General features: G+C 38.1%; 1 protein-coding gene across 1 annotated transcript in view; it reads right to left on the reverse strand.

Moving 5' to 3' along the window:
• The window catches only part of LOC131355945 (cadherin-2-like), a 92,712-nt gene that overhangs the window by 22,341 nt on the left and 42,666 nt on the right, over window positions 1-27,705 (reverse strand). Inside the window, exons 3-6 of the mRNA XM_058394567.1 lie at window positions 16,085-16,320; window positions 4,193-4,342; window positions 3,495-3,650; window positions 54-198 (exon numbers count right to left, since the gene is read on the reverse strand). Of these exons, the coding sequence (XP_058250550.1) occupies window positions 54-198; window positions 3,495-3,650; window positions 4,193-4,342; window positions 16,085-16,320 (687 nt within the window). The remainder of the gene's footprint in view (window positions 1-53; window positions 199-3,494; window positions 3,651-4,192; window positions 4,343-16,084; window positions 16,321-27,705) is intronic.

The raw sequence follows: 27,705 nt of genomic DNA on the forward strand, positions 1-27,705 counted from the left end.
AGACTAAATGCAAATGCACGCACACACACACACACACACACATACACACACACCTGGCCTGGAGCCCTCTGGTACAGTCCCATTCCAGATCTGATGAACAAACTCAGGTCGGTTGTCGTTCATGTCGATCACGTTGATCACAATGTCAATAGGGTTTTCCACTTGATTGCCGTTCAGGTCCACTGCATGCGCTCTCAGCTGCACACAACACACATTTACATTTAGTCATTTGGCAGGGTGCTTTTATCCAGAGTGACTTACAAAAAAAAATACCAAAAGTACCTGCAAAATCTCTAAGCGTTCATAATTATAGACTAATGGTGGTTTTACAAGCGCTGAAGCGCACCAGTCGTCACACACAGATGATTTAAACACACATTCCCGAAAATGGATATACATTAACAGCAACAGTAACACACACTCACAGCATGGGCTTCTGAAGATATATTAGATTTCCTGCTTTCAAACTGTACAAACTGTTGCAAATCATCCTTGAAAATCTGCCATAAATAAGCTAGTTCTAGTGTCTCTCTCTCTCTCTCTCTCTCTCTCTATATATATATATATATATCTATATATATATATACTCTTACAGAAAGCAAAAGGGGGCATGGCTAAACAGATAATCATAGTTTTGGAAGGGGTCCTACAAGTGAAGGGGTAGGACATCTAAAGATAGATAACACATTGTGTGCATTTGTGCTATCAGTTAAAGCGGCGATCTTATTTTAAAAATCGTACCACGTATGGCCGCTTCAGTGACGCAGACATTATGCAAAAAGGAAGTCAACAAGAGAATATGTTGATAAAACAGTACTGAAAGAAAGCTGTAGTGTAGACATTTTGGATCCAGTGTGACTGGTGTGACTGGCTGTACTGGTGCTCTCTATTGCCCCTATCTGCAAGGGGGCGTGTGTGCAAATGTTTACATTTCATTCATGCCCAATTTTGTAGAGTAAAGTGTATCATGTTTTTCTTTGTATCTGTGTGTGTGTGTGTGTGTGTGTGTGTGTGTGTGTGTGTGTGTGTATTTGACAGCGATATCTCAAACAACTCTAATGCAAATGAGTGTGTAAAAATGAAACTATTTTTGTGGACTCTAAACATTTAGTTCAATAAGTGTGTTAAAAAATGTGACACATTACAGCCTCATCAGTTTGTTGAAATAAATAACCAGGCATATTACAATTACAATGTGTAGCAGTAAAATCATAATGTGCTATTATGCAGCACTTATACGCCACACACACACACACACACACACACAATACATTTTAGTGAGCAGATAAGCTTCTATAGGTCATCATTTTCTCAGACTGCAAAATTATGCAAGGTCTTAAATGATATAAATGAACATTTACACACACACGTGTGTGTGTGTGTGTGTGTGTGTGTGTGTATGTGCATGTGTGTGGGGAGGGTGTTAATTGAAATGCCAGAGACTCATGAGCTCTGTGAGAACTTGCTGAGAGTAATGCTTGAAGATGCAGTTTCTAACTGTGAAATTGTGGCAGTAAATTCGCAGATACGGCCGTGTCGATGCGCGTTCCGTTTTGAGGCGGCGAGGAATATGCCTCATTTTTACTGCCTTAAGTCGCACTGAAATGTGCAGCATAAAACACATACATAACAAATGTACGTGTCAGACAGAGAGCCTGCCATCCTACCCCCAACCCCCCCGCCCTGGGAAAAAAAATTATCTTTCACTATATATGGTATAAACAGAGCAAGTGCTTCGTTCCGACATCTCCATGTAGGCAATCAGGCCGTGTTAGATAAAAAGCAGGAAATGAGTAAAATGTCTCTTATGTATCCTGGATCTCATTTGCTACATGGTGTGTGAGGGACATCATTACAGATTATGCATAATATAATACATTTTCACTGTGTCCATGCTAGATTAATAAACTACCCTTTACATACTGCATACAGCTGGGGGATATGGTGTCGGGGTGGGGGATGGGGTCAGTTTACTGAGACAACTGCAAACAATGAAAAAGAGCGGGGCTACATGGACATTTGTAGAAAGATAAGAGTGAGGGGCTAAATGGACCGATTTGAAAAGCGAAAGGGGTGTGGCTAAATAGAGGGGTTTCGGGAAGCTAAGAGGATTTTAGAGGGGCTAAGTGGATGACTGCGAAGAACTAAATGAGAGTATGGCTAAATTTTCTGGAAACCAAGTGGTGAAGCTAAGTGAATGAGAGTTGCTGGACATGGGTAACTGTATGACTGTGAAGAACTGAAGGGAGGGGTCTCAAGAAAAATAAGGTGAGTCTGCAGAGAGATGAGGGGCCATGGTTAAGTGGTGGGTTTGGCTAAGTGGAGAGAGCTTGTTGGTTTGCCTAAGTGGATCGCTACAGAGAACTCTTTGGCATGGCTAACTGTATTGGTGCAGAGACCTGATAGGTGTGGCTAACTGGATTGGTGAAAAGAGATGATGGGTGTGTCTAACTGGATTGGTGGAGAGACCTGATGGGTGTTGCTAACTGGATTGGTGCAAAGACCTGATGGGTGTGTCTAATTGGATTGGTGCAGAGATGATGAGTGTGGCTAATTGGATTGGTGTAGAGACCTGATAGGTGTTGCTAACTGGATTGGTGCAAAGAGATGTTGGGTGTGTTTAACTGGACACTGCAGAGATGTGAGGAGCTTAGTGGGCATGACTAAGTGGACTGCTGCAGAAATCCAGTGGGTGTGGCCAAGCAGGTGGCTCCAGACAACAAACTTTTTTTGTTCTAAAAGTTTACATATGAGACATTTAAGACTACAAACACTACACTCTTCTTTTTCCTATAAATAAGCCATAAAGTACAAAATAAGCTTAAACCCAGGGCCGCCTCTCCATCTAACCATGACTAAGAAAACCAAACCAACATGGCTGCTTCAGTCATTCCATTTAAATGAATTATATACAAGTAATCATTTCTTAAATCTATAACAGACTGCACAGCTCACTGTTGAGGAGAAAAATATACACCAGTCCTCCATAACATTAAACCCACTGACAGGTGAAGTGAATAACAGTGATTATCCAGTTACAGAGGCATCTGTCAAGGAGGGGGATAAATTACACAGCAAGTGAACAGTCAGTGCTTGAAGTTGACGTGCTGGAAGCAGGAGAAATGGGCAAGTGGAATGAATCTGAGTGACTTTGACAAGGATAAATTGTGATGGCTAGACGACTGGTGTCTCTGGGATGCAGTGTTTAGGTACCTAAAGCGAGCGCCAACTGATTATTGAGTTTTAATGTAAAGACCGATTGGTGTTCAGGTTAAATGTTCTCATCTCCGTCTTAATTTTGAACTCAGGCTTCGTCACCAATTCAAGAATAGTTTACTGTATCTGAAGTTCAAAAAAAATTGACGATGCAGCACTTTCAGCATCATTTCATTTCTCTCCCCAGGGAATGAACACTACACACAGCGAGTCAATTAAGTAAAAGCTATTTTACTGAAACGTGTGTCGTTTAGTTATTTGAATAAAGCTGTACTCACGTGGAAGCTGGGGATGTGCTCGCGGTCGAGCGGTTTGAGCACGCTCAGTTCTCCTGAGATGGGATCGATGGAGAAGATGCCGGTGGGCGGCTGGTCAGCTCCAGGGCCGGTCACGCTGTAGCGCAGGTTCACCTTGTTATCATGGTCCGAACGGATCTACACACACACACACAGAAACAGGAGTGAAGCACAAACCATTAAAGTCCTGAAGGAGCGACCTCTCAGACCTCGAGCTTTCCAGACCGCTCACACTCTTTTTTTTTAAACTCTAGTGTGTGTTCGTCTGGTGCTTCAAGGCAGATTAAGTTCTCTGGTGTCATGCTGAAATTAATTACAACTTTGCCAATATTCATTTCTGGAGTCACGGCTACACTCTGGCGCTGGCGTTCGAGAAGGCTTCTTTGACTAGCAGATGGTGTGTGTGGGTGTGTGAACTGTGTGGGTGCTCTGGAGTGCGCTGGGATTATATGCTGTCTGTGGGGCAAGCTATGCATGAGGGCGTAGGACGATTGCAGCGAAGACGGTTCAAGCGTGCTGTATAGTGCTGATAGAACACGTATATGAGGCTTTATGGTGAAGCGATGTAGCCGCAGGCGATGTAAGCCTCTGACTTACACACACATGCCTGGATGATAGAAGTGTGTAAGAGTTTCTAAGCGAGAGAGAGAAAGAGAGAGAGAGAGAGAGAGAGACCTTACCCTGACCAGCTCCTGTGGAAAAGGTCCTCTGGAGTTCTCCGGTACGTTAATGGGAGGAATAACCCAGTCTCTCTTCATGCGTTTGATCTGGCTGTTCACCTGCCGTGAGGGGATTATAATCTCCGGCAATCTTCTGGACTCGATCGTCTCCTGCACATCACACAACAGTCAGAGGAGGGCCGTGAGGTTCAGACTGAAGATGACTAAGAGCTAGCACATTACACATGTAAATAAGAACTCGGTCAATACTGTATTTTCTTTTCTTTTTTGTTTAAAATGGTTGCCTATTATCCAGTGCAGAAAACAAGCAAGTTTTCTGAACCACTAATGTATGCATACATTACCAAAATGTTTATAAAATGTAATCACACTTTTGATCTGAGATACGACTAAAAATACTAAAATACAATCAGGAATTAACTCGCAATTTCTCTGAGATTTCAAGTGAATCACGAGAATATTTAATCAGACAAAAGCGACATGAACTAAAAATGAGATGGAAAAAAAAAAAAAACGAAAAGCTTCACAAAACTGAGATTGACGAGGCAATTTAAATAAATAATTAAATAAATAAATACCAACATCAACAATTTGATTGTATCCAATGTGCAGAAACAAACAAACAAACAAACAAACAATAAATAAATAAAAAACTAAAAAGAAATAAATAAATAAAGATAAATAAAGTAAACATGTAAGTAAACAAACAAACATACAAATAAATAAATTGAGTATCCATTTTCATCCCTCCATATAGGAAGCATGTATGTAAGCAGGTAAGCAAATAAACAAAACCAAGAAATACATAAACAAATAAATAACATCATATTGTTTATCATATAATTAAGTAGATAAGGAATTAAGAATGCAAGTAGGCAGATAAATAAATAAATAAATAAATAAATAATAAACTCTCCCTTTCTTCACCTGCTATGAAAGCATCTGAGTCGAGAATAAACAGAAACGCTGACTGTTCTCGCTTCAAAACAAACAGAGGCGTAAACAACTTTGCTCGTCCCTCTGGAAGAAACCCTAAAGATTCTGCGAGGAAACTTCTATAAAGTCGGCTGCTCTTTAAGAGAACGTTTCAAGCAGAACCCATTCGAAAACTTGGAAGCATCGATGATTATCCAAAAAACCCTCGCAAAGCCATCGCAAGTACGTCAGAGCTTTATTTAGAGAAGCGCAGTCTGATTACTCTGAGATTATTATTATTACCGGTCTCATCAGAAGGCGTTGCAGATTTGTCTGAGTGACTAATACAGGATTATTTTCATTAGATTACAAGATTCTTCCCTCGGATTCATTGCACGTGTCTCCATGCTTCAGCTAAGAGTCTTGATAAATCTGCATACATTAGTAGCATACATTAGTATTAAAAGAAAACTGGATTTATACGACGCTGTTTGTTTTCGGTTGGAATTTCTCACCGAGAGCGGAGTTCAAAAGAAATTCATTAAGGTGAGGCAAACAGGCTGAACGTCTGAAAGACCAGCTGAGAGGGATTAAAATGCCTGCACTGGAAAAAAAGCTCACATGCTTCACTTTGAACTTTTCAAACACACACACACACACACACACACATCTTCCATCCATCTAACCGTTCAGCTAGAAAAAAAAGGAAAAAGCTTTGACAGCACCTGTGTGCCAAACACTCCAAATACTCAGAATGCTTCAAAATGCTTCGTTCTTCAAATATAAATAAGTAAATAAATAAATAAACAAACAAATTTTGGCGCAGATAAAAACAATTCTTAACCCACAGATGACAATATTAGCTAAAAAACCTCGCTGTAAAACAGGGGAAATATGAACTGATATGTTTCTTTATTCTATAAATAACTTTATTTATTAATCGTCCTAACCTTGACTCAGCGTTTTCTGATGAGTTTCCTCATGCAAAAATAAAATAAAACAAATCCATATCTTGTGTTTTAATAACATTAAGAAAAACTTCTATTTAAAACGGTCATTTCTTTGAGCTCATGGTGAAATCAACAGATGCAATGTCTAAAGTTCACTGTAAGTTTGTTGAAATCGTTTCAGAAGCTGATTTCAGTTATTTTTGGTTATTATGTGTTTGTTTTATGAGGCATGTTACTGAGACACAAGCAAACCTTAAGCACTATTAGCAGTTAGCAAGCTAGTTTAGCGACTCTAACAAAAACCAAGCTAAATTCATTGCTATTAGCATGCTAGATTATTTACTCAAGGGATTACCTCACCTATGACCTTATTCTGGCAAACGTTTAACATGCTAGTTTAGCCTCTTAAATGATAACCCATCTATATTCATTACCTTACTGGCAAAGAAGTTTAACTACTACAAAGACAAAAATACTTAGATTTAACTTAGAACTACTAGCCAGCTAGCTGAGCTACTCAAATAACAACCAATGTACATTCTTTACCACAGTTTAGCAAACCATTAGCAAACTTGTGGATAGCTTAGTTGAATGTAGTGTGTGTGTGTGTGTGAGAGAGAGATACACATCTTTTTTTTCTCTCAGTACTGAAGTCTGCTATCGTACCTGTTCCAGGTGTGAAAGCAGTGTGTGAGGAAGGCTAAGGAGAAAATGTGCTTTAACATGTCTCTCACACACAAAGCGACACCTGGCTGAAGAGACAAAAGGACACCTGTAAGTGCAGGTAGGATGTTGAGCAGCGTCAGCATCAGCATCAGCATCAGCGTCAGCTCAGTGCTCCTCTGCTGCTAGTTTTGACACAGTCAGGTGTTTCCTGACACTGACAGATCACTTGCACTATACACAAACTCCATAAATGTTCTTTCTTGCAATTTAAGATGCGATAGTCAAGATTTGTCATTTCTTGCTAGTGCAAATAATGTGGACATTTATGCATATAAAGAAAACTTCCTTTAGGTTTTGGAAGGTTCCATTGGATTTGGCTTGGCCTCTTGTCAATCATTTCATAGCCACACCTCCAACAACCCCTTATATATTCTTCGATAATTATGACAGGGATTAAAGCAGCTGATTATCCAACTGCGCCTTAAAGACGATTATTAATAATCCCAACTCTAGTTGAACTATCATTTATGGGGGATGTGTCAGCTTAGTGGTTAAGGTGTTCGGAAGGTGGTGAGTTCAAATCCACAAAGCTGCCATTACTGGGCCCCCGAGCAACGCCGTTAACCCTCAGTTGTATTAAAAATAAGAGAGACAAAAATGTAAGTCACTCTGGATAAGGGTGTCTACCAAATGGCAGAAATGTAATATATGCAAAATATATTTAAATTATAGGGGCAGGGCTATGTGTAAGTGGGCGGGAATAAGTGGTGGGCTCAGTGAATTTACTCAATTCATTTAACCATTACCAGACCCTTTTTTTGCAAACAAATCTTACCTAACACACCTTTAAAGGTGCAGTCTGTGATATTTCAGAAGTGTTTCTAAACCTGTATCAATCATATCAAAAAATCAAAAAATAATAAAAATGACAGAAACGTTTTCTCACTATCTTGGGGAAAGTCTGGCTAGTTTCTGTGTTTCAGGCATTTGTTAACATGTCTTTTTCTGGCCCTGAAATTAGGTGTAGCCCAGAACATAATTTAACATCACACTCATCAATATAAAGCTGTAATGAGACAGAGTGATGTGCTGTGTTTAAATAAAGACTAAATCCTTACATTTATAAAGTTTTATCAATGAGTTATAACTGCCAGTATTTCTGGCTGCAGGTTTACTTTAATGCTCTCGTTTTAATATCTTACTGAAACAGGAACTTGTTTTGAACATGTTTCATTAGATTTTTTTCATTATATATATATATATCCCACTTAAAGGTGCGGTATGTAACATTTCACAGTGTCTCTAAGCAGGTAACACTCACACCATTAGTTTGAAGATGTCATAGGGAAGAAAATTCAATTCAGGTGAGTTTATGTTTCGAGGAATTTGTTAATTTTCTGGCCCAGAAATGATCTTCACTCAAAAATAAATCTGTTAAGTTTTGTTGTGTTTCTTTAATTGGTTGTTTTTTTTTTTCTTAAAATGAAACGATTACATTGTTTTACCAGCTAAGAAGAAATCTCATCAATGTTTTCCATGAATTCAAAAAGTACACACTGCACCTTTAATATTTGGCATATAGTAATCCTATTTTGTTTCAGGGCCCTCTGGTGGCTTGGAGGCTCTAAGCAACTGTTTATACCTTTGAAAGATAAAAAAAAAACCCCTCTAAACAAGATCTCACCCTCTTGAACGCGACTTGCTCGTAATTCCACTACAACAAAACGGCTCCTGATCGCTCATTTATTCTCCACCTGCGGGTGAAATGACGTGTTGTTGCGCCTTGTGCAGACATAAGAGGTCATGAAGATGTTAATGAAGAAATCTTTACCGGTCATTGATTTAAGCACTCCTGTGGGCCTGTGCTGGTCTCTGCGCTGATAACAAAGCTAATTGCCGATGCGATAACTGAACGTGCTGATTTATGACAAACAGCGCAGAGATCGCTTATTAATGATGACCTTAGAGAAGCGGCGAGCGAAAGGGCTGTCGCTGGAAATGTCATTCGTTGCATATGAACTTTGAGCTGATAGAGTAGTCATGATGTTGCCATCGCCGTCACGGTTCGCACGTATCCCGAAACAATGACCAGGTATAAATATATCATCATAAATAATCTGCTTTCCTTTTTCAGTTTATGAATCTGTTCATTCAAAGATGAAGAAGATCTAAAGAGGCACATGGCAAAGAAAAAGTCAACAAGCCAGAATCCTTGTCTCATCAGCAAGCGCTTGTGTTTACACTTAATATTCATATGCGTGTTTACAAGGAGTCGGCATATCAGTCTTACTTGGTGGCACATCCTTATAAATACAATGAGCTCGGAGATTAACGACATCATTAAAAGCCCAAACCTGCAGGAGACGCAGTGCTTAATGAGGAGGAGCTGCCACGTCGTGCGGCTTGTATTCATTACGCTGACTAGTTTTAGGCTACGAAAAAGCCCTGATACATCCTCCCACTGACATAGCACAGGGGAATTATGGGATAGGACTGGGTGGATTGGAAAGGGAGGGGGGTAGTAAAGATAAAAGTAGTAGAGATGTTACTATAAATACATGCACGAGTCTTAGCTTGGAGTTCGTATATCTTTAGCGCATTTTAAACTAATTTCTTGCTCTAAATTTGTTACTACAGTGAAACATATTTTTAATCCATTTTTTTTTTTGCACTTAAAGGTAGTATGTTAAACTGTAAAGTGTTTCTAAGCATGTGTAACAACCACGTTGTTAAATAAAAATCAATCAATCAATGAAAAAAATAAAAATAAAAAATCTGTCTGGTTTCTGTTTGCAAAGACAATTTCTGGCCCTGAAATCATTTTTGCACAGGAATATACCTGCTAAGGTTTTTTTAAACAGGCAATATGGAGAATATTGTTTTAGCAGATATGGGGGATATCAGTTAAGACAAGAACTCTAAATTCTTGTCAATATTTTAATGCAAAGATTTCTTTAAGATTTAACAATTGCATAGTTTCTTTGAAAAAAAAGGCAACAAAAATCTGGATGGTTTTTATTTGCAAAAAATTTTTATATTTATTTGCAAATATATATATATATATATTTTCCCCTTAAGAGGCTATATGATGAACATATCAGAGGTGTTGATCACTAAAGACAAAGAGAATTGCTTCAAACGTATAATTCAAAAATTACACACTGCACCTTTAATTTTTTTTTACATCCATTTTAGCATTTGAAGATGTGGTAGGGTAAATTTCAACTGCACTGTTTATTTGAATTGAAGAAAATATCAACACAACAAAAATCTGGCTGGTTTCTGGCCCTGAAATGACCTTTGCACCAGAATACACCTGAATACATCACCTAAATATTTCTTGAGCCATTAGAAATCTTAAGTAAGGTATAAAAACACATTCATTTGTGTTGCTTCTGATTTTTTGCTAGGAAAGTCACTCATTTAAAAAAGCCACATGCTGCACAGGGAGGTGCGGAAAGCAGCGAGGTGCTGAGAAAAGACAGACAGGGTTAGGAAATGAAAAAAGACCACAAGGAAAAGGGGAATGAAGAAAGCGGGGACCGAATCCAATCAAGAGAAGGGAAAAAAAAAAAATAGACAGCGAGAGAGAAAGATCCCACTAGGGATGTTACAGTGGACTCTTCATAACCCAGACAATTTACACCATTTAAAGCTGTGGGGGGAAAAAAAAGAAAGAGAGAGAGAGAAAAGGAAGAAAAAGAATCTCGTTTCCCCGGCGTGTTGCGTCTCAGACACAGACACAGACACCATCTCACCATCTTCTGAATCCTGAACACGTGCAAATGAGTTCATCACCTCATGATGTTAAAGAACATGTGCCAGGTTATATATAACCCAACAACGTGCTCTGACGATGACACACACACACACACACAAGCTCTTATAGATTTAACCACATGCATATGGCCTGGATAAAACCACAAAGACTCCCTGTGGATGATGCAGAGCCTGAATCAAGGCAAAAGTATTTGTGTGTGTGTGTGTATATGTGTGTGTGTGTGTTTGTAATTCCACTCACAGAAAACAGGAACAGGAAGAGTTTCTCTAAAGCTTGTGCGATGAGTAGCGATCAAACGTGACGGCCGGCATCCTAAACAAAGCCAGTACTGGAGTGACAATACTTTTCATCTCACTTAAAATGCAGGAAAGTTGAAGTGGAAAAGAATGCCAAAGAAAAACATACTTTTTTTTTTTTTGAAGCGGCAAAAAAAGACTCCCTGCGGATGATGCAGAGTCTGAATCGAAGTAAAAGTGTGTATTTATAACAAAGTAACATCATTGACAAAGCTGGTCCAGTTACTAGGTGTGTGTGTTTGTTTGTTCTTCCTGTCACATAAAAAAGGAAGCTTCTTGTGATGTTACAAGATGCCCAGCATCCTAAACAAAGGCAATACTGGGGTGCCAATACTTTTAATCTTACTGAAAATTAAGTAATATTTAACAAATATTAATTCTAAGCAAAGAAAAACATACAAAGTGTTCCTTTTGCATCGTGAACACACTGGAATTGTGGGGACTTTTCTGTACCTTGGCCTATGTAGTGTACAAGCGCGGTGAATGTAGATTTATTTTGGAATGGAATTCCTTTGGGAAGATGAACATGATGGATTAAAAGATTCAGAAACCACATAATGTTAGATGCGGGTTTTAGATGTTCCTGAGCTGTTCCACAGTGTCGGGAGCGGAAAAAATCTGACAGCTCTGCATAACCTGCGTCCTGAATGCGCCGTATTCACTACTCCCTATGCTGGAAAACTGTGAACGCTCCACAGAATGTTACAACAGAGAAAAAAAATCAGTGACGTAAACGATTTCTTCCAATAAAGTAACCGAGTCGAACCTACAAACGTACCTAGGCTAGATAAATGACTTCATACTCCATAAATTACTAAAAAAAAAAGGCTATACTCTGAAGCCGTGGTTACCGTGGTAACCGGCTGCATTCCTCAGAGAGAGAAGAGCGTATTTGGTGTCTCTACGTGACATACTAGATCACAGTGCATTATGGGAGTCAAATCGTGCCCTCGGATTCTCAGGGAGGTTTTCAGACAGTGCTGCAGAAGGTCATGAAAATAGTGCACTCTGTAGTGGACAAGGCTTTTCTTCAACTGTTTTGCTCGGGTCACCACTAGGGGAGCTGTGGAGCATTGGAAAAAAAAGAAACGGTTAACAAGCTAACGATTAATGCCGACTTTCTAAACCTGAGTAAATAGCAATGCTAACCCCGCCTTTAAATTACACATGTGAAACGTTCCTCTAAACCTTGGGATTGTTGTTATACTACGTTTCACCACTAGAGGAGCTGTACAGCATAACAAGCCATGTCAATCTCCAGCTAAACATGCTGAAACCTGTGTTTTCTTTTCTTTCCTTGTCTTTCCTCTTTTTTTTTAATTAGCGGCTGATTTGTGCTTGTTCTCTTCCATCACTCTGCGAAGTTGCTGGGAATAAGTTTGTGTTCATCCATGAATTGACATGTTGAGATTTTAATCACAGTGCATCCAGTCACTCAGAACACCTCTTTTCTCTGAGCCATTAAATCTCCGGGTTTAAAAGGCGTGAAGAATTTCAAGCGCAATAATGTGGAAAAGCAAACAGATGGAAGGCGTTTTTTTTTTTAAAAGGTTATATCAACAATCAACATCACTCCGACATCTTTGTACGGAGCCGTCATGGTGACAGAGCTGCCGAAAACATCGGTAAAAGCGTAAGCAGCTGCCACGTCTCACTCTATACTGTTATTAGGCTTGTTAAAGTTTAGAGTCCGACACGTGCAGTCATTTAGAAATGTTCGTTTCATTTCTTTTCTGTATCTGTAATTAGCCACTGTGGTGATTGTAAACGTGATGGCGAATGGGACGAGAGGAAATGGAATTAATTGCTCAGGCACAATAAAGCATATGGTGCAGCAATGCACAGACAGGACCTGCGGGTTTGATTCAGCTTCATTAAACACTGAAATACACACTCACACACACACACACACACACACACACACACACACTAGTCAACAGGTTTTATATATTTAAATAAAGACGGGGCCTAAATTCATATGCAGGTGGATTCATTGGTCCTTCAGGTTGATTACTTTCTCACGCCAAGTGAACCGCTCCAGAGTTCCAGCTGTTCTTGACCCGATTGTTCTGGTGCAGATGTGTTTATACCGAACACCGAACAGAAAACTCTAAAACAAATGCTCCAAGCGAGCCAGGTGTGAAAATCCTATCTTGTATAGAAACTATAAGAATCAAAGAACTGTTTGAGGTTACTGGCTTGTTTAAAGGGGAAAAGAAAAAACACACCAAAATACAGCATGTGATAAAAGATTAAAAGAAAACACAAGCGATCAGACTAACTCTTAAGACAAAAGGAGATCCAAGGGTTTCTTTATGGCTGCTTTCTGAAGGAATTTTACTTCTTTTTTCTTTTACTTCTATTAAACTGAAACCTTAGATTTCCTCAAAAAGAGAAACCAAAGATCTTTGTAGAGGAAGCGATGAATTTATCATCATCATCATCACCATTATTATTATTATCATTACAGTGTAGACAAAGAATTATCTGTGATTTGCTTTGTGTCTTATAGCTTTTTCGGCTCCCTGCTGAAAAATTCAGCTTGTCCTGACCCGTTTATGTTGAAACATTGATAAGGTGTGAATGTGAGTGGTTTCTTGACGCATCACCGAGCCCGGAAACTATAAATGACAGGTTACGGGTCAAGGAGAAACACGGATATAGGACACCATGAAAAAAAAATTTAAAAGGTATCTATTTTTTATGTAAATTGACCCTTTTTATTTAAAGTTGACAGTTATTTATTTATTTAAACCAACTCTTTTCATTTACATTTGACTCTTTTTATTTAAAGTTGATTCATTTTATTTGAATTGATTCTTTTTATTCAAAGTTGACTCTTTTCATTTACATTTGACTCTTTTTATTTAAAGTTGATTCATTTTATTTGAATTGATTCTTTTTATTCAATGTTGACTCTTTTTATTTGAATTGATTCTTTTTTTTATTCAAAGTTGACTCTTTTTATTTGAATTGATTCTTTTTTATTCAGTGTTGACTCTTTTTATTTGAATTGATTATTTTTTTATTCAAAGTTGACTCTTTTTATTTGAATTGATTCTTTTTTTATTCAAAGTTAACTCTTTTTATTTGAATTGATTCTTTTTTTATTCAAAGTTGACTCTTTTTATTTGAATTGATTCTTTTTTATTCAAAGTTGACTCTTTTTATTTGAATTGATTCTTTTTTATTCAGTGTTGACTCTTTTTATTTGAATTGATTCTTTTTTTATTCAAAGTTGACTCTTTTTATTTGAATTGATTATTTTTTATTCAAAGTTAACTCTTTTTATTTGAATTGATTCTTTTTTTATTCAAAGTTGACTCTTTTTATTTTAATTGATTCTTTTTTATTCAAAGTTGACTCTTTTTATTTGAATTGATTCTTTTTTTATTCAAAGTTAACTCTTTTTATTTGAATTGATTCTTTTTTTATTCAAAGTTGACTCTTTTTATTTGAATTGATTCTTTTTTATTCAAAGTTGACTCTTTTTATTTGAATTGATTCTTTTTTATTCAGTGTTGACTCTTTTTATTTGAATTGATTCTTTTTTTATTCAAAGTTGACTCTTTTTATTTGAATTGATTCTTTTTTTTATTCAAAGTTGACTCTTTTTATTTGAATTGATTCTTTTTTATTCAAAGTTGACTCTTTTTATTTGAATTGATTCTTTTTTATTCAAAGTTGACTCTTTTTATTTGAATTGATTCTTTTTTATTCAGTGTTGACTCTTTTTATTTGAATTGATTCTTTTTTTATTCAAAGTTGACTCTTTTTATTTGAATTGATTCTTTTTTTATTCAAAGTTAACTCTTTTTATTTGAATTGATTCTTTTTTTATTCAAAGTTGACTCTTTTTATTTGAATTGATTCTTTTTTATTCAAAGTTGACTCTTTTTATTTGAATTGATTCTTTTTTATTCAAAGTTGACTCTTTTTATTTGAATTGATTCTTTTTTATTCAAAGTTGACTCTTTTTATTTGAATTGATTCTTTTTTATTCAAAGTTGACTCTTTTTATTTGAATTGATTATTTTTTTATTCAAAGTTGACTCTTTTTATTTGAATTGATTCTTTTTTTATTCAAAGTTAACTCTTTTTATTTGAATTGATTCTTTTTTTATTCAAAGTTGACTCTTTTTATTTGAATTGATTCTTTTTTATTCAAAGTTGACTCTTTTTATTTGAATTGATTCTTTTTTATTCAGTGTTGACTCTTTTTATTTGAATTGATTCTTTTTTTATTCAAAGTTGACTCTTTTTATTTGAATTGATTCTTTTTTTATTCAAAGTTAACTCTTTTTATTTGAATTGATTCTTTTTTTATTCAAAGTTGACTCTTTTTATTTGAATTGATTCTTTTTTATTCAAAGTTGACTCTTTTTATTTGAATTGATTCTTTTTTATTCAAAGTTGACTCTTTTTATTTGAATTGATTCTTTTTTATTCAAAGTTGACTCTTTTTATTTGAATTGATTCTTTTTTATTCAGTGTTGACTCTTTTTATTTGAATTGATTATTTTTTTATTCAAAGTTGACTCTTTTTATTTGAATTGATTCTTTTTTTATTCAAAGTTAACTCTTTTTATTTGAATTGATTCTTTTTTTATTCAAAGTTGACTCTTTTTATTTGAATTGATTCTTTTTTATTCAAAGTTGACTCTTTTTATTTGAATTGATTCTTTTTTATTCAGTGTTGACTCTTTTTATTTGAATTGATTCTTTTTTTATTCAAAGTTGACTCTTTTTATTTGAATTGATTCTTTTTTATTCAAAGTTAACTCTTTTTATTTGAATTGATTCTTTTTTTATTCAAAGTTGACTCTTTTTATTTGAATTGATTCTTTTTTATTCAAAGTTGACTCTTTTTATTTGAATTGATTCTTTTTTATTCAAAGTTGACTCTTTTTATTTGAATTGATTCTTTTTTATTCAGTGTTGACTCTTTTTATTTGAATTGATTCTTTTTGTATTCAAAGTTGACTCTTTTTATTTGAATTGATTCTTTTTTATTCAAAGTTGACTCTTTTTATTTGAGTTGATTCTTTTTTTATTCAAAGTTAACTCTTTTTATTTGAATTGATTCTTTTTATTCAAAGTTGACTCTTTTTATTTGAATTGATTCTTTTTTTTTATTCAAAGTTGACTCTTTTTATTTGAATTGATTCTTTTTTATTCAAAGTTGACTCTTTTTATTTGAATTGATTCTTTTTTTATTCAAAGTTAACTCTTTTTATTTGAATTGATTCTTTTTATTCAAAGTTGACTCTTTTTATTTTCGTACCTGTATCTCGTGGCCTCCTGAAGGCTGGAGCCGGATCTCGGTTTGCCACTGCTCCTGTGTGGAGACGTCTCGTGCTATAACGAGTAGTGGAGTTGAAGAGAAAGAGGATGGAGAGGATAAAGACGGCTGGAGTGTCCGGAGAGACAACACGTCCCCGGTGATCTCGATCCGGAAATCCGTTGGCCTGCTGCACTCAAAGTGCACTCGCCCTCCTCGTCCGCAGTCATGGAACCTCACTGCAGAAAAAAAAAACAAGAAAGAAACACAAAGAGAAAGAGACTTAGTGGGTGAATGTGAGAGAAATTCCCTACAGAACACTGTCTCTGTGTGTGTGTGTGTGTGTGTGGTTGTGTGTGTGTGTGCTTCTGCCTGTCTATCTTTTGAGAACATAAATGCATGTTTGGGACAAGATTAGTTGAAAAAAAAGAAGCTAAAAGTGTGACACTCATACATTATGGATGGTGTTGAGCAGCCCCACCGGCTTCTCTGCGAAAAGGTATGGCATGAAAACATGGGGGGGTTTAGAAGGCGGTGGGAAAAGCTCAGCCCTAAAGGACGCAGACGGAATCACAACGACAAGCACATGAGAGTCAGCGCTCTCTCCGGCAGATTAACACTCCATCATGACAATTACGCTCCACTCTGAACTCCTCTGAACCGCCGCTCTGGGTCGTGCCGGTGCTGTGTTCACACCTGCTGAAGGACGAGGAGGAGGAAAGTGCATCCTGGGTAAATAGATGCTTCTGAGGTGCGAGTGGCACCATGAGTGGTTGTTATCATCTGTGACGCCACAGAAGAGCGCTGCTGAAGTCTCGGATCTGATTGGCCAGGCGTTGTTGATTCATTTGCAGCTCTGATTTATCTTTACCATCTGAACACAGTATTGTTTTTTTACCGTAGCAGGACTTTGTACACCGGACATTCCACATCATCTAGGATTAGTTATAAAGCTAATTAAAAAAATCATTCAAAATGATTATTGTCCTTGTTTTTGTTTTTTTTTTGAAAATAAAATAACTTTCTGTCTTTAATGTATTTGGACACATTCAGGAGTCAACAGCATCTGTGCTTTGTGAATAAAAAAAGCCAAATTATTTTAATTAATTTTTTTTTATTTAATATTTTTAATAATAGGAGGTTAGGGGAAATTTTCTGATGTCTCAAGCGTCTGAAGCCATAACCACATTTCAGCTAAATGCTTATGGAAGGAGTCTCCAGTGTACCCATTTCTGGTTGCCATGGCGATAACGTTTATCAGTGGGTGGAGCAACTAGCATTCGACTTCACCGTAATTCAGTTTTGCTGTTAAACTGAAAGTTTCAGGAAGGAGATTTGATGTTTCTCTGCATCATATCATACGAGATGACGGAGACGCAGTGTGTGCTCTCTACCGCGGCGCTCCACTGTCTTCGCTCACACTGGAGTCGCTGCGCATTTGCATAAAGTTCAAACTTTCAGTTCAACCTTGACAGTTACGTGGCTGGACACGCCCACATTTAGTCATCAACGGTTACTGTCACTCATGTCATTGAAAATGAATGATCTCTGGTTGGTGTAGTTGTGAATGTTGTATAAGAGGAATTTAAAAAAAACAAACATATTTTTGGATATTGGAATAGAATCCATTTGGGAATGAAAATTTGTGATTTTCTGTATTGCATGCCGGCATTGTGTTATTACTAACGGGTTCATTTTCTGCATCTCTCATTTCATCTCTCTCTCTCTCTCACACACATATATATATACACACACACTTGCTGAAGCAGAACGATGACATGGTGCCCTGACAGAGCCTCTCTTCCTGGGCATGAAACTAGGCCCCTTGGGCAAACACTTACTTTCTAAACCAACTAGCCACATGGCATACACAATATATCAGGCTAATCTGGTCCAGCCCTCCTCCTGCGCTCAGCGATGCTAATGATCTCTGCCGCATAATTAGAGCGGGGAGTTATTAATAAAAGCAGTCATTTACACACGAAAGGCACTTTCTGAACTGCAAATTGGCTGAAAAAAAAAAAAGTCGCAAAAAAGATTGCTGTCCTGGTTCGGGCTTAAATACCTGAGCTTAGGATTCAAATCAGTGGTTTAAAAAAAGTGTGTTTAATAAAAGGTGACTTGTGAAAAGTCTTGAGGGAAAAAAAAATGAGTAAACAACAGAATGTAGACAAGGTGGAAAAGAAGAGGGACTAATGTCATGTGTTTAATTTTATGGACAGACTGACAGCACTTAAGCCAAAGGAAGGCACGAGGCAGTCAAGCGTTTCAACTAGAAGCTCTCCCTGTCTCCCTCTCTCTCTCTCTCTCTCTCTGACTGTGCCTTTCTCTATGTTCATTGCTCTATCTCTCTCTCACACACTCTCCCCCTCTACCTCTCTCTCTGTCTGCCTGTGTACTTCTTTATGTTCATTGTTCTCTCTCTCTCTCTCTCTCTCAATCTCTCTCGCTCTCTCTATCTCTTTCTCATTCTCACCGTCCCTGTCTCTTTTCATTCCGTTTGTAACACTTCTACAGAGAAAGAGAGCAGGAAGGAGGGGATGGGAGAAAAAGGAGGAAAAAAAGAAGCCACAATCGGTGTAAACAAATGCATTGGACACCAGCGCTGGCTCTGTTTCCACCTTCGGAAAGGACACTGAAATGGGAAGGCCTTCGAGAACTATGAGATGAGAGCAAATGTAATTTCAGACGCGATTATCACCCTGACACACACACGAGAGAGGGAGAGAGAGAGAGAGAGAGAGAAAGAGAGAGAGAGAGAGAGAGGTGTGAAACAAACCAAAAAGACACAACACTCATTATATCCACAACACAAAGGTACAGCGCTGTCTGTGCCACTGACTTCACCTGAAAAATTGCTGTTTTTCTCTCTCCACACACACACACACACACACACGCCACTTTCTCTCTCAGAGCCATTCACAATCAACAACAAAAACAGCCTCAGACACTATTTACTGCGTCTCCTTCAGCAATTTTAGACTTCAATCTGTCAGAAAGGAGCTGACGTTTCCCATTTCCCGGCTTACCTATCAGTCAGAAACTAAATCTAGACCTCGCGGCGAGGAAAACTCGACAACGTACCGTTTTTAAGGTAAATTTAAAGGTTTTAAGAAAACCGCATTAGATTAGCTACTAAAAAAGGGGTTTCCTCATTGAACTGATGCTCATTTGACTGCATTCACACTGGATTCCGTATCTGTGGGTGTTTATTTCCAGTCCGAATCTGTTGACGTCGGTAAATAAATAGACGAATCATACAAACATAAATGTGTAAAGCTTTAGCATTTAGAATACGCCGAATTTTTAAAATGCTGACAAATACATTGCACAATGTGTGTAGGGATAATTTAAGTTGATTTGTCTATAGGAGTGTCATCTTGAAAATTTTCCTCATCCAACATCGGTGTCTTGTAGCTCCGCCCCTTTTCTGCTATGTAAACAAAGCTATGTGAAGTGTCCAACATTCCACATTTTCAGCTAATAAATAAATGCATTTTCCAGGTAGTTGAAGTGCACTTCTTCTTCTTGAGATTTCAGTGTGAAGACACGACTATTTATACTACACAATAGTAGAACAGTGCATAAGTATGCGATCTGGGTCACACCTGCTTGAATTAAAATGGACATAACCCCATATCCTGCACCTTCATCCAAGGAAGGAAAAGAAACAGCTGTTTAATCGAACATCATTTAATCGAGAGCTTAATGACACTTGAAAGCTCTGTAGTGCCACAGCAGTTTATCAGACCAGGACACGTCCTCCGTCAGGGTCCGACTCATGTTCCTGGACGGCTGACTGGCTTTAGGAGCGCTGTTTATTATTCCTGTCTGTAATTGCTACAAAAATCTCGTCTCGTCTCTTTTTTTTTTTTTTTTTTTTTTTTTTTTAACTCCTCGTTTAATTTAATGCTTATTAGCTTCTGCGTAGTTTCTGAACCTCGCCTGCGGTGCTATGCAATTACAACACAAGCTTTCAGGTCCTTATACTGGCTGTAAATCTGAACACTGTATATGTGTGCAAGCCAGACATGTTGAAAAAAATTGAAATCAGTGAGTGATAAAAAAAAAATAAAATCCAGGAGTGGCTTTGTAGGAGATGTTTCAGAGCATCGTTCTCTAAATGCTGAACATAAAAAAACAATACGTCGAGCGCACTAATTAATTTTATCACCAGCCCTGTCTGATTCTCCTCGCACCCACTGAGCTCGCACTAACTCCTCCACTCCTCTGTGTTCGGTTGCCTTGACAGTAGACAAGCACAGACGCTACAGCTTTACTGTCAACAGAACCGCCAGCTGAAGGGAATTTGTCCGTCTGTGTGTTTGACAAGATTAGCCAAAGCCCTATATTTTGGAGAAGATTCAATACTTTTTTTGGACTTTAATATTAGTGGGGTTTTTTAGCTTAAAGTGTCTATGATGCTCATATATGAGTAGATATATAATGAACGGATTTTATTTCTTTTTGTGTAAATCTTACATGTGTGTGTGTGTGTGTGCTATAAAAAAAGAAATAGTCCTGTAAGACAGTATGGCAGAATCTTGCTTATACAGTAGAGTACTGTAAAGTGTGTGTCTGTGTGTGTGTGTGTGTGTGTATATGCACTCAGACTCTTGGCCTGGCTGAGTTTTGGCACATACATGGCATCCCTCTTCCTCTGGGAGGCCTCAGCTTGAAGGCGCCACAGCAGAAATCCCCCACCGACAGCGCAAATTCCAACAGTAATGAAACTGTGTGTGTGTGTGCTTGTGTGTGTGTGCTTGTGTGTGTGTCTGTGTGTGTGTGGTCGTAGCATGGGGCTCCTCCTTTCCGCACACACCTTAACCTGTTGGCTAACGCAATTCTGCTTGTCCCACACCTGCACTGTGTGCTTATTCCAGATACGTCACATGGTACAGCATTATGAAGTCATGTGATGAACACAATGATAACAACGCTGATTCGGGTTTAATCCAGGTTTGACATGAGTTAAAATAAATGGTGTCTCCTCCTGTTTCACAAACACAGGCTACAAACTCTGCTTTAAAGCACAAACACACACACATATATACACACTCAAAACCAATACCTCGTCATGGCTGATGGAGATAAAGTCCTCTATAGAGTTACGGGCAGAGGCGACAATGCAGGCAGAAAAGGGCCAAGTCAGCAGAGGTGTGGGCCAGCCTAATGCCCTGCACTCTGGCCCACATTAGCTTTAGCTGAAAGGATCTTTTCAGAACACATACGCATGCATGAGCACACACACAGGCCCTCCGTGAACAAACAACAGTTCCTGTACAATAGCCCGGGACCTCACATTGTCTGGTTCATGTCACGTGACATCCCAAATAAACCCCTGACAGGAAAGAAGGATAAAGAGAGAAAGAAAGAGAAAGAAAAGAAGAGTGATGAAGCACCAATGAGTGAGGAAGAGTAAAGAATAAATCACTTGGGGGTGTGTCATTAGAGGAAAATATTCAGTGACCATCCACAGTTACAGGAATTACAGGAAGTGTTTTATTTCTGTTAAACTAGATGAATTTGTCACTTTGAATACATTAATAAATGATAAATCTTTCTTTTTATTTAGTCATTAAAGAAATATATATAAACTTTTCATGTTACTGAAATACTGTAAAGTGTACTCTCTTTTATCATGACAACTTTCCCATGGCGCAAAAGTGACTGACACCGGAGAATCCTTCCATATATGCTGAATAAACAGAATGCGGAGGTCCTGCGAATTAGCTGTTAATCCAGAAATGACAATGTAGCCGATCAAGTGTATTAATATTAACCTGTGATTTGAACCATAGACAGAACGGAGAATTCAGCAGCAGTGTGGGAGAAATTGAATTAAAAATTGAATTAAACAGTTCTGTCTCTCGAACAAATACAGCTCTGAACACCTGACGAGCTGAAATCTGCTCTGATTGGCATGTTGTAACGGCCGAGGTTTAAATCATCACCATTATACCGACTCTGCATGCTGTTCTACACAAACGCCTGTCATCCAGCAGAGGAAAGGCAAAACGACAGGCGTGTAACGCCCTGGATAGGAGGCTCATCAGGAGGCCGAGTGAAGGAGGGGGCAGGGATAAAGAGGACATGCCCAGGATGCACTGCTGCCTGGGTGATGCATTATTCAACAGCGCAGATAACCAAATCCAGCTTGTGCAGCGATTTGGCGTGGAAGTCGCCCTTTCTGCCCTAGAGAGGAGCTGGTGGGTGTCTCAGAACACATGCTACAGTGTCGAGAGACATCTCTGATTGGGCCACATACACTGCTGAGCTTCAGGATTCAGAAAGAAAAAAAAAGCTGATAAGGTGGATATTCACCATCTAATCCTCTGTGACTTTGAGGACATTTACATTGCTCGCGAGGGAAATAAATGAATAGAGGCCACCATAGCTACAGTAATGTGCTTATATCTATAACAGGAGTAGTGCCTGGAAATATTGCAGCACTAACACCAAGTGATTTCATTCTGATCTCATTTTTCCTACCTCTTTTAACACCCAAATTTGTTCAGTCGTCTGCTCTCACACATTCTCTGCTGCTAACAACATTACAGGCTTCTACTTGGGGTTTCGTAATGGTTTGTAAAGGTATTTAGCACATTCCATTCGGGTTCCAAACAGTTTCACAGCTGAACTGTACAGTAACTGGTTCTAAATGGCTGAATAATAGAATGTCCAACAGGAATCTGTTGTTCTCTGATAATGTCCTTCTGTTAAAAGGTAAAGGTTCCACAGCAAGAACTGTGACATCTACTATACTATCAGTCTTTCATTTTAGTATTTGAATTTATACTTAAGCTTTATCCTGATCAGGGACTCGGTGGATCTGGAAGCTATTCCTGAAACTCTGGGGGCAAGGTGGGAATACACACCTGATGGTTGCCAGTCCATCGTGGGGCATCTTGCACATAAACACATACAGCTGGGGAACAATTAGCATCCCCAGTTCACTGGCATGTATTTTGGAGGTGGGAGGTAAACTGGATGAATTTGGATGAAACCCATATGGTACAGGGAAAACGTAAAAAAAAAACTGTCTGCACAAACAGTGTCCCAAAATCAGGATTGAAACGAGTATCCTGGAGTTGTAACAGTTACCCACAACACCACCAGTTATTCTAATATTTATAATACTAAGTATTTTGGTTTTGTCTATAGTACTTGCAAATATGTAACCACAACTTAAATATGCATTTAATTCCAAATTAAATATATCCTGTAACTGTAACTCTGTAAAACTGTAAAATTGTGGCCCCTTGGAAACCATTAAAACCATTCACTCCTTATAGGAAAATATTCCATGTAAACCAGATCCTCCTTTCTTCCTGATCAATAGCAGCATCACTTAGACACGCATCCTTACTAAAACTTTCTATTTCTTCCCAACTGCACAGTTCAAACAGGTTTGTTTATGTGCCAGTCTCTGACATCCATAAATCCCATCAAAATGCATAGCCGCACTGGCAGGTCTGTCCATCAATTGCTGACAGCCTCTGAAATTTAAACGACTCCCAGTTACCAGCAGTTTCTGATTTGTCTTTAGACCATTTGATTCACAGCCTCCTGTGCCGCACTGCAGGTTCCACTCCAAAAACCGACAGAATGGCTACAGATCTGTTTCTGCAATCAAAACCTTACCTCTGTGTGGCCATGATGACCCACAGGCCCTTAGATACAACAATACTGAAAATGTGAAATTGACTCCAGCACTCGGTACGCTCACGCTCTGCCCATGCCCCCATTTGCTTTCTCCAAAAGGGTTCCTGCTCTCAAAACCTAAATCCCATTGTGACGACAATAACATGGCAAGCAGACAGATAGCTCGAGTGTCTGCTAGAACTACAATCACCCTTGTTCCCATTTGAGAGATCTCCTCGCTGCATTAAAGTAGACATGTAGTATCAGATTCTGCACCAGTGAGCTTTAAGAGTCAGATAATGCTGAGTATTAACTGTCTGTTCTCTGGATAAGGATGGATCTCGGGCACCAATGACACACTATCTGATGGTCTGGTTGAAACAATTACCTGGAATTGTCGATTATAAAAGCTGTCACCAAATAATTATAGCTATTTAACTTGACATTTTTTTCAAGGATGTACAGTTGGCCTTAGATTTAAAAATTAATGTGTAGAACCATCAAATCTACAACATTTTAAGTTTACATAAGGGTACTTAAGATGTCCCACTTGAAGAACTATGTAGTATTTCCTTAATATAAAGGGGCCCAAATAGATCCCTTTATGAAACTAAGAAACCATAACTATAAAAAAAAAAAAAAAAACTTAATTTTAGACTAGAGGAACTGCATCAAAGAAAAACAACAGCTGAATTAGCATTTGTGCAAATATGTTCCTCAGGGGTTATTCTGTTTCCCACATAAGGAAATATCCAGGTTCTGTGCAGTATATCCAATATATCCAAATTCATATTGGGTTATATAAAGGTTTCCAAATATATGATAGTTAGGAAACTGACCATGCTTAACTATCTAAAGAAACTTTTGATGGTTCTTGTGTCTACTGTAGAGAAAAACAATAGCCAAGTTGACAATTAGCATGTTTCCAAGTGTGTTAAGCATGGGTTCTTCTTGGTTGTCCAACATGGGGAAAATATCCTGATTCTGTGTAATATGTCCCTAACTGAAAGGGTCCTATCAAAAAGTAGATCTTTTTTAGAAAGTTAGAGAACTAGCAAACCATAACTTTTTTAAGGTTAGAAGGCTGTAATTAGTCTTAGACCTGGAGTAACTCCAGAGTTAGCAGATAGATAGATAGATAGATAGATAGATAGATAGATAGATAGAAGGAAGTAGCATGTTAATTATTTCCTTTCATATGCTTTTCATTATGAAGCAGTAAGAGAAACTTTTCAGGGCTGTGCTTGGCTTAGCAGATTAATATTAAAAGAAATATTGAATTTTTGTGTGAGTGTGTTCACACTAGCTGTAGGCCAACAGAATAACAACTAACCATCCCTGCAATTACTGCTGACACAACATATGAACAGTAATTGCACAGTAAAACATTTCAGGCTAAACAATATTGACCTCTTTCTGCACTCTGGCACAGAAATAAATAAAATCTCTGCTATTAAAGAGCAACAGTTCGTTGTCCTGGATAAATTCTCAGCCCCCAGACAGCTTGAAGTTGAGTTGTCTGGATTAGCCAGTGGTTGAATCACAGACTACAGCTTTCGAGGCCTGACAAACTTAAGCCACGTCCTCGTGTGCTTATCAGCTGGGAGCTGCCGGGATTTGCTTCTCGCCACGCTGATGAAGGCTGTTCGATAGAGAGTCTTTACCAGGGGATTAAAAAAGGGTTGAAATCGCAAGATGTCAAAGGCTGCTTTCCTTACAATCTGGCCCTTGTTGTGGCTCTTTTGGACAAGATGTGAACAGCGCATTGACCTCTAGTTCAGCTTGGGTGCCAGTCTGTAGGTTAGTGGTGACAGAAGTATTAACACCTGCCTAACACTACATCTAAAGTCACTCTGAAGGGCTGAGCGGTAAGCTAGAGAGTCAGATTAGCCATTAGCCGCTTTATAAGTGATAATATCATCTGGACCTGCTGCCTCTGGGCATAAGAAGTAGTGTGGGTTTAACACCATTCAATCCCACTACACGAGCCAGAAGTTCCTCCATTCTTTTTCACTTTGAAGATGTATTTGATAATGTGATCCTTTTCACTTACATTACCTGTCCACCTGTTACCTTTCCGACTTTCGCACAGAACAGGGGCACACATTAGGATAACCAGAGACAAAACAGAGGCAGAGTCAGGATTTGAACCAAAACAAATGCTGTCACATAGCAAAACATAAAAAAAAGCTTGTTTACCGTGTATGCTGTCATTCGGAAACTCCATTCAAGTAAATCTATCAAACTCAAGCAAGTTGGCTGATACCCACATGTCCCATTACACACTTATCACTCAGACGTCATCTTTTAACCCCCATCGTTTTGAATACAATAAAATGCAGCATTACACCAGAAATCAAAGGCAAACATAGGATCCACTTCACACTGTTTGCCTCTTAAGGTTCTTGCCAAATGAATAATCTATATGTTCTCCTCTGAGCAGCTCTTTAGACAGAGGCCAAAACAGGACAACTGCGGTAAGAAGAAAACCAAACACTCTGTCTGCTCTATCATCCCTCAGCAATCTAAACCAAGAAAAAAATATATAACGATGCTGGGATATGCAAGTCCCAATCTACACACTTAAATAAAGGTCATGATTTTAATTGTACTTTCTGGTGTACGGCATTTGGAAGGAGCACACGGTTCAATCCACTCAACGGCAAAAGGGGAAAGAACAAAGAAAGGGCACGGACTAGCATTTATCGAATGTACGTGTTGCTGCTCAGCATAATTAACAAGACAAGAAACAGTTGCCACTCTGATTGTAAGCAGAGAATCCAAAGATCCGAGGAATGACATTTTGCCGCTCGTTGGCTCAACACAGAGGGTTTGATGCAGGAGTACTCCACTTAATGCTGGGCTATTATTAGGCTTATAACAATCGATATCTTAAGTATATCACTGTACCATTTAGCAGAGTATACTGGCATGTTTCCAGCACATGAGGCTTCAGCAATTGAGGAACTATAGCTACATTTCCAACAGAAGTCAATTTTCATTAGGAACCTTAACCAGAATCTTGATTCAGACACTGCAGAGGAGGAAGTACTGGATCTAAAATGACTGACTGATTAAAATGCAGTACCCTGTTTATATGTAAAAGCAGCTCAAAACACCTAGGTAAGTAAAATACACGTGGGTTGTTTAGCTTAGTCCCATATAGTGCTAGCTAACATAATGCAAATCCAGCTACATAACTGCTTACTTACCAAAGGTCAGGATTAGCAAGTAGCTGAACTAAATGACCATTAACCCACTTTACCAGTACACTGGCTTTCCATTCCGCCAGCACACATTTTAAATCAGTATAAACATATGAAGGATATTTATGGCCTTGAGTCTGATATAAAATGAGTCTGTTGGCTTTCAGTGGGTTTTAGACGTGTGTTTTCCCCTCTGTTGGATAACCTTACACAGAATTTTAGTGGCTGAAGATAACAGCTTCAAATTGTAGACAATTATGAACAAGTACTTGGGACATCTCAGAGAACAGAAATGGATTTGAAATCACCATTTGCTTTGAAGACAGAAACATTTGTGTGCCAAAATATTTTATTTTAGAAATATATCAACCCTAGTAGGCTAGATAAAAACAACAATACTAGTGGACAGATGAGACAGCTGGTTCTGCCCTGGGATAAATAATTGACATAAATGTGTGATTGTCCAGAGAAAAAACAATCACACACATTTAAAAAATAAATAAAAATGTAAAAAATTAATGTCACTTTTCTTCATAGGTTGATCAGTTCTCCTGCAGTACTCAGTTCTACCCTCTGAAATACTTTGCTAGGTGTGTCGATGGATGACCCCTGCTGTGTATCATACAGTATCTATTAGTTCTCCAAACTCATCAGCCAGCATCAATACAGAAGCATTAATACAGCTTCTTTCCTTATACCTACAGTACACTTTCCACCATTTCAAAATCCTAGTCTAACAAAAAAATGATTCACAATCAAGAGTCACAGAACCAC

This window comes from Hemibagrus wyckioides, linkage group LG07 (genome assembly GCF_019097595.1).
Source record: "Hemibagrus wyckioides isolate EC202008001 linkage group LG07, SWU_Hwy_1.0, whole genome shotgun sequence".
Classification (NCBI taxonomy): Eukaryota; Metazoa; Chordata; class Actinopteri; order Siluriformes; family Bagridae; genus Hemibagrus; species Hemibagrus wyckioides.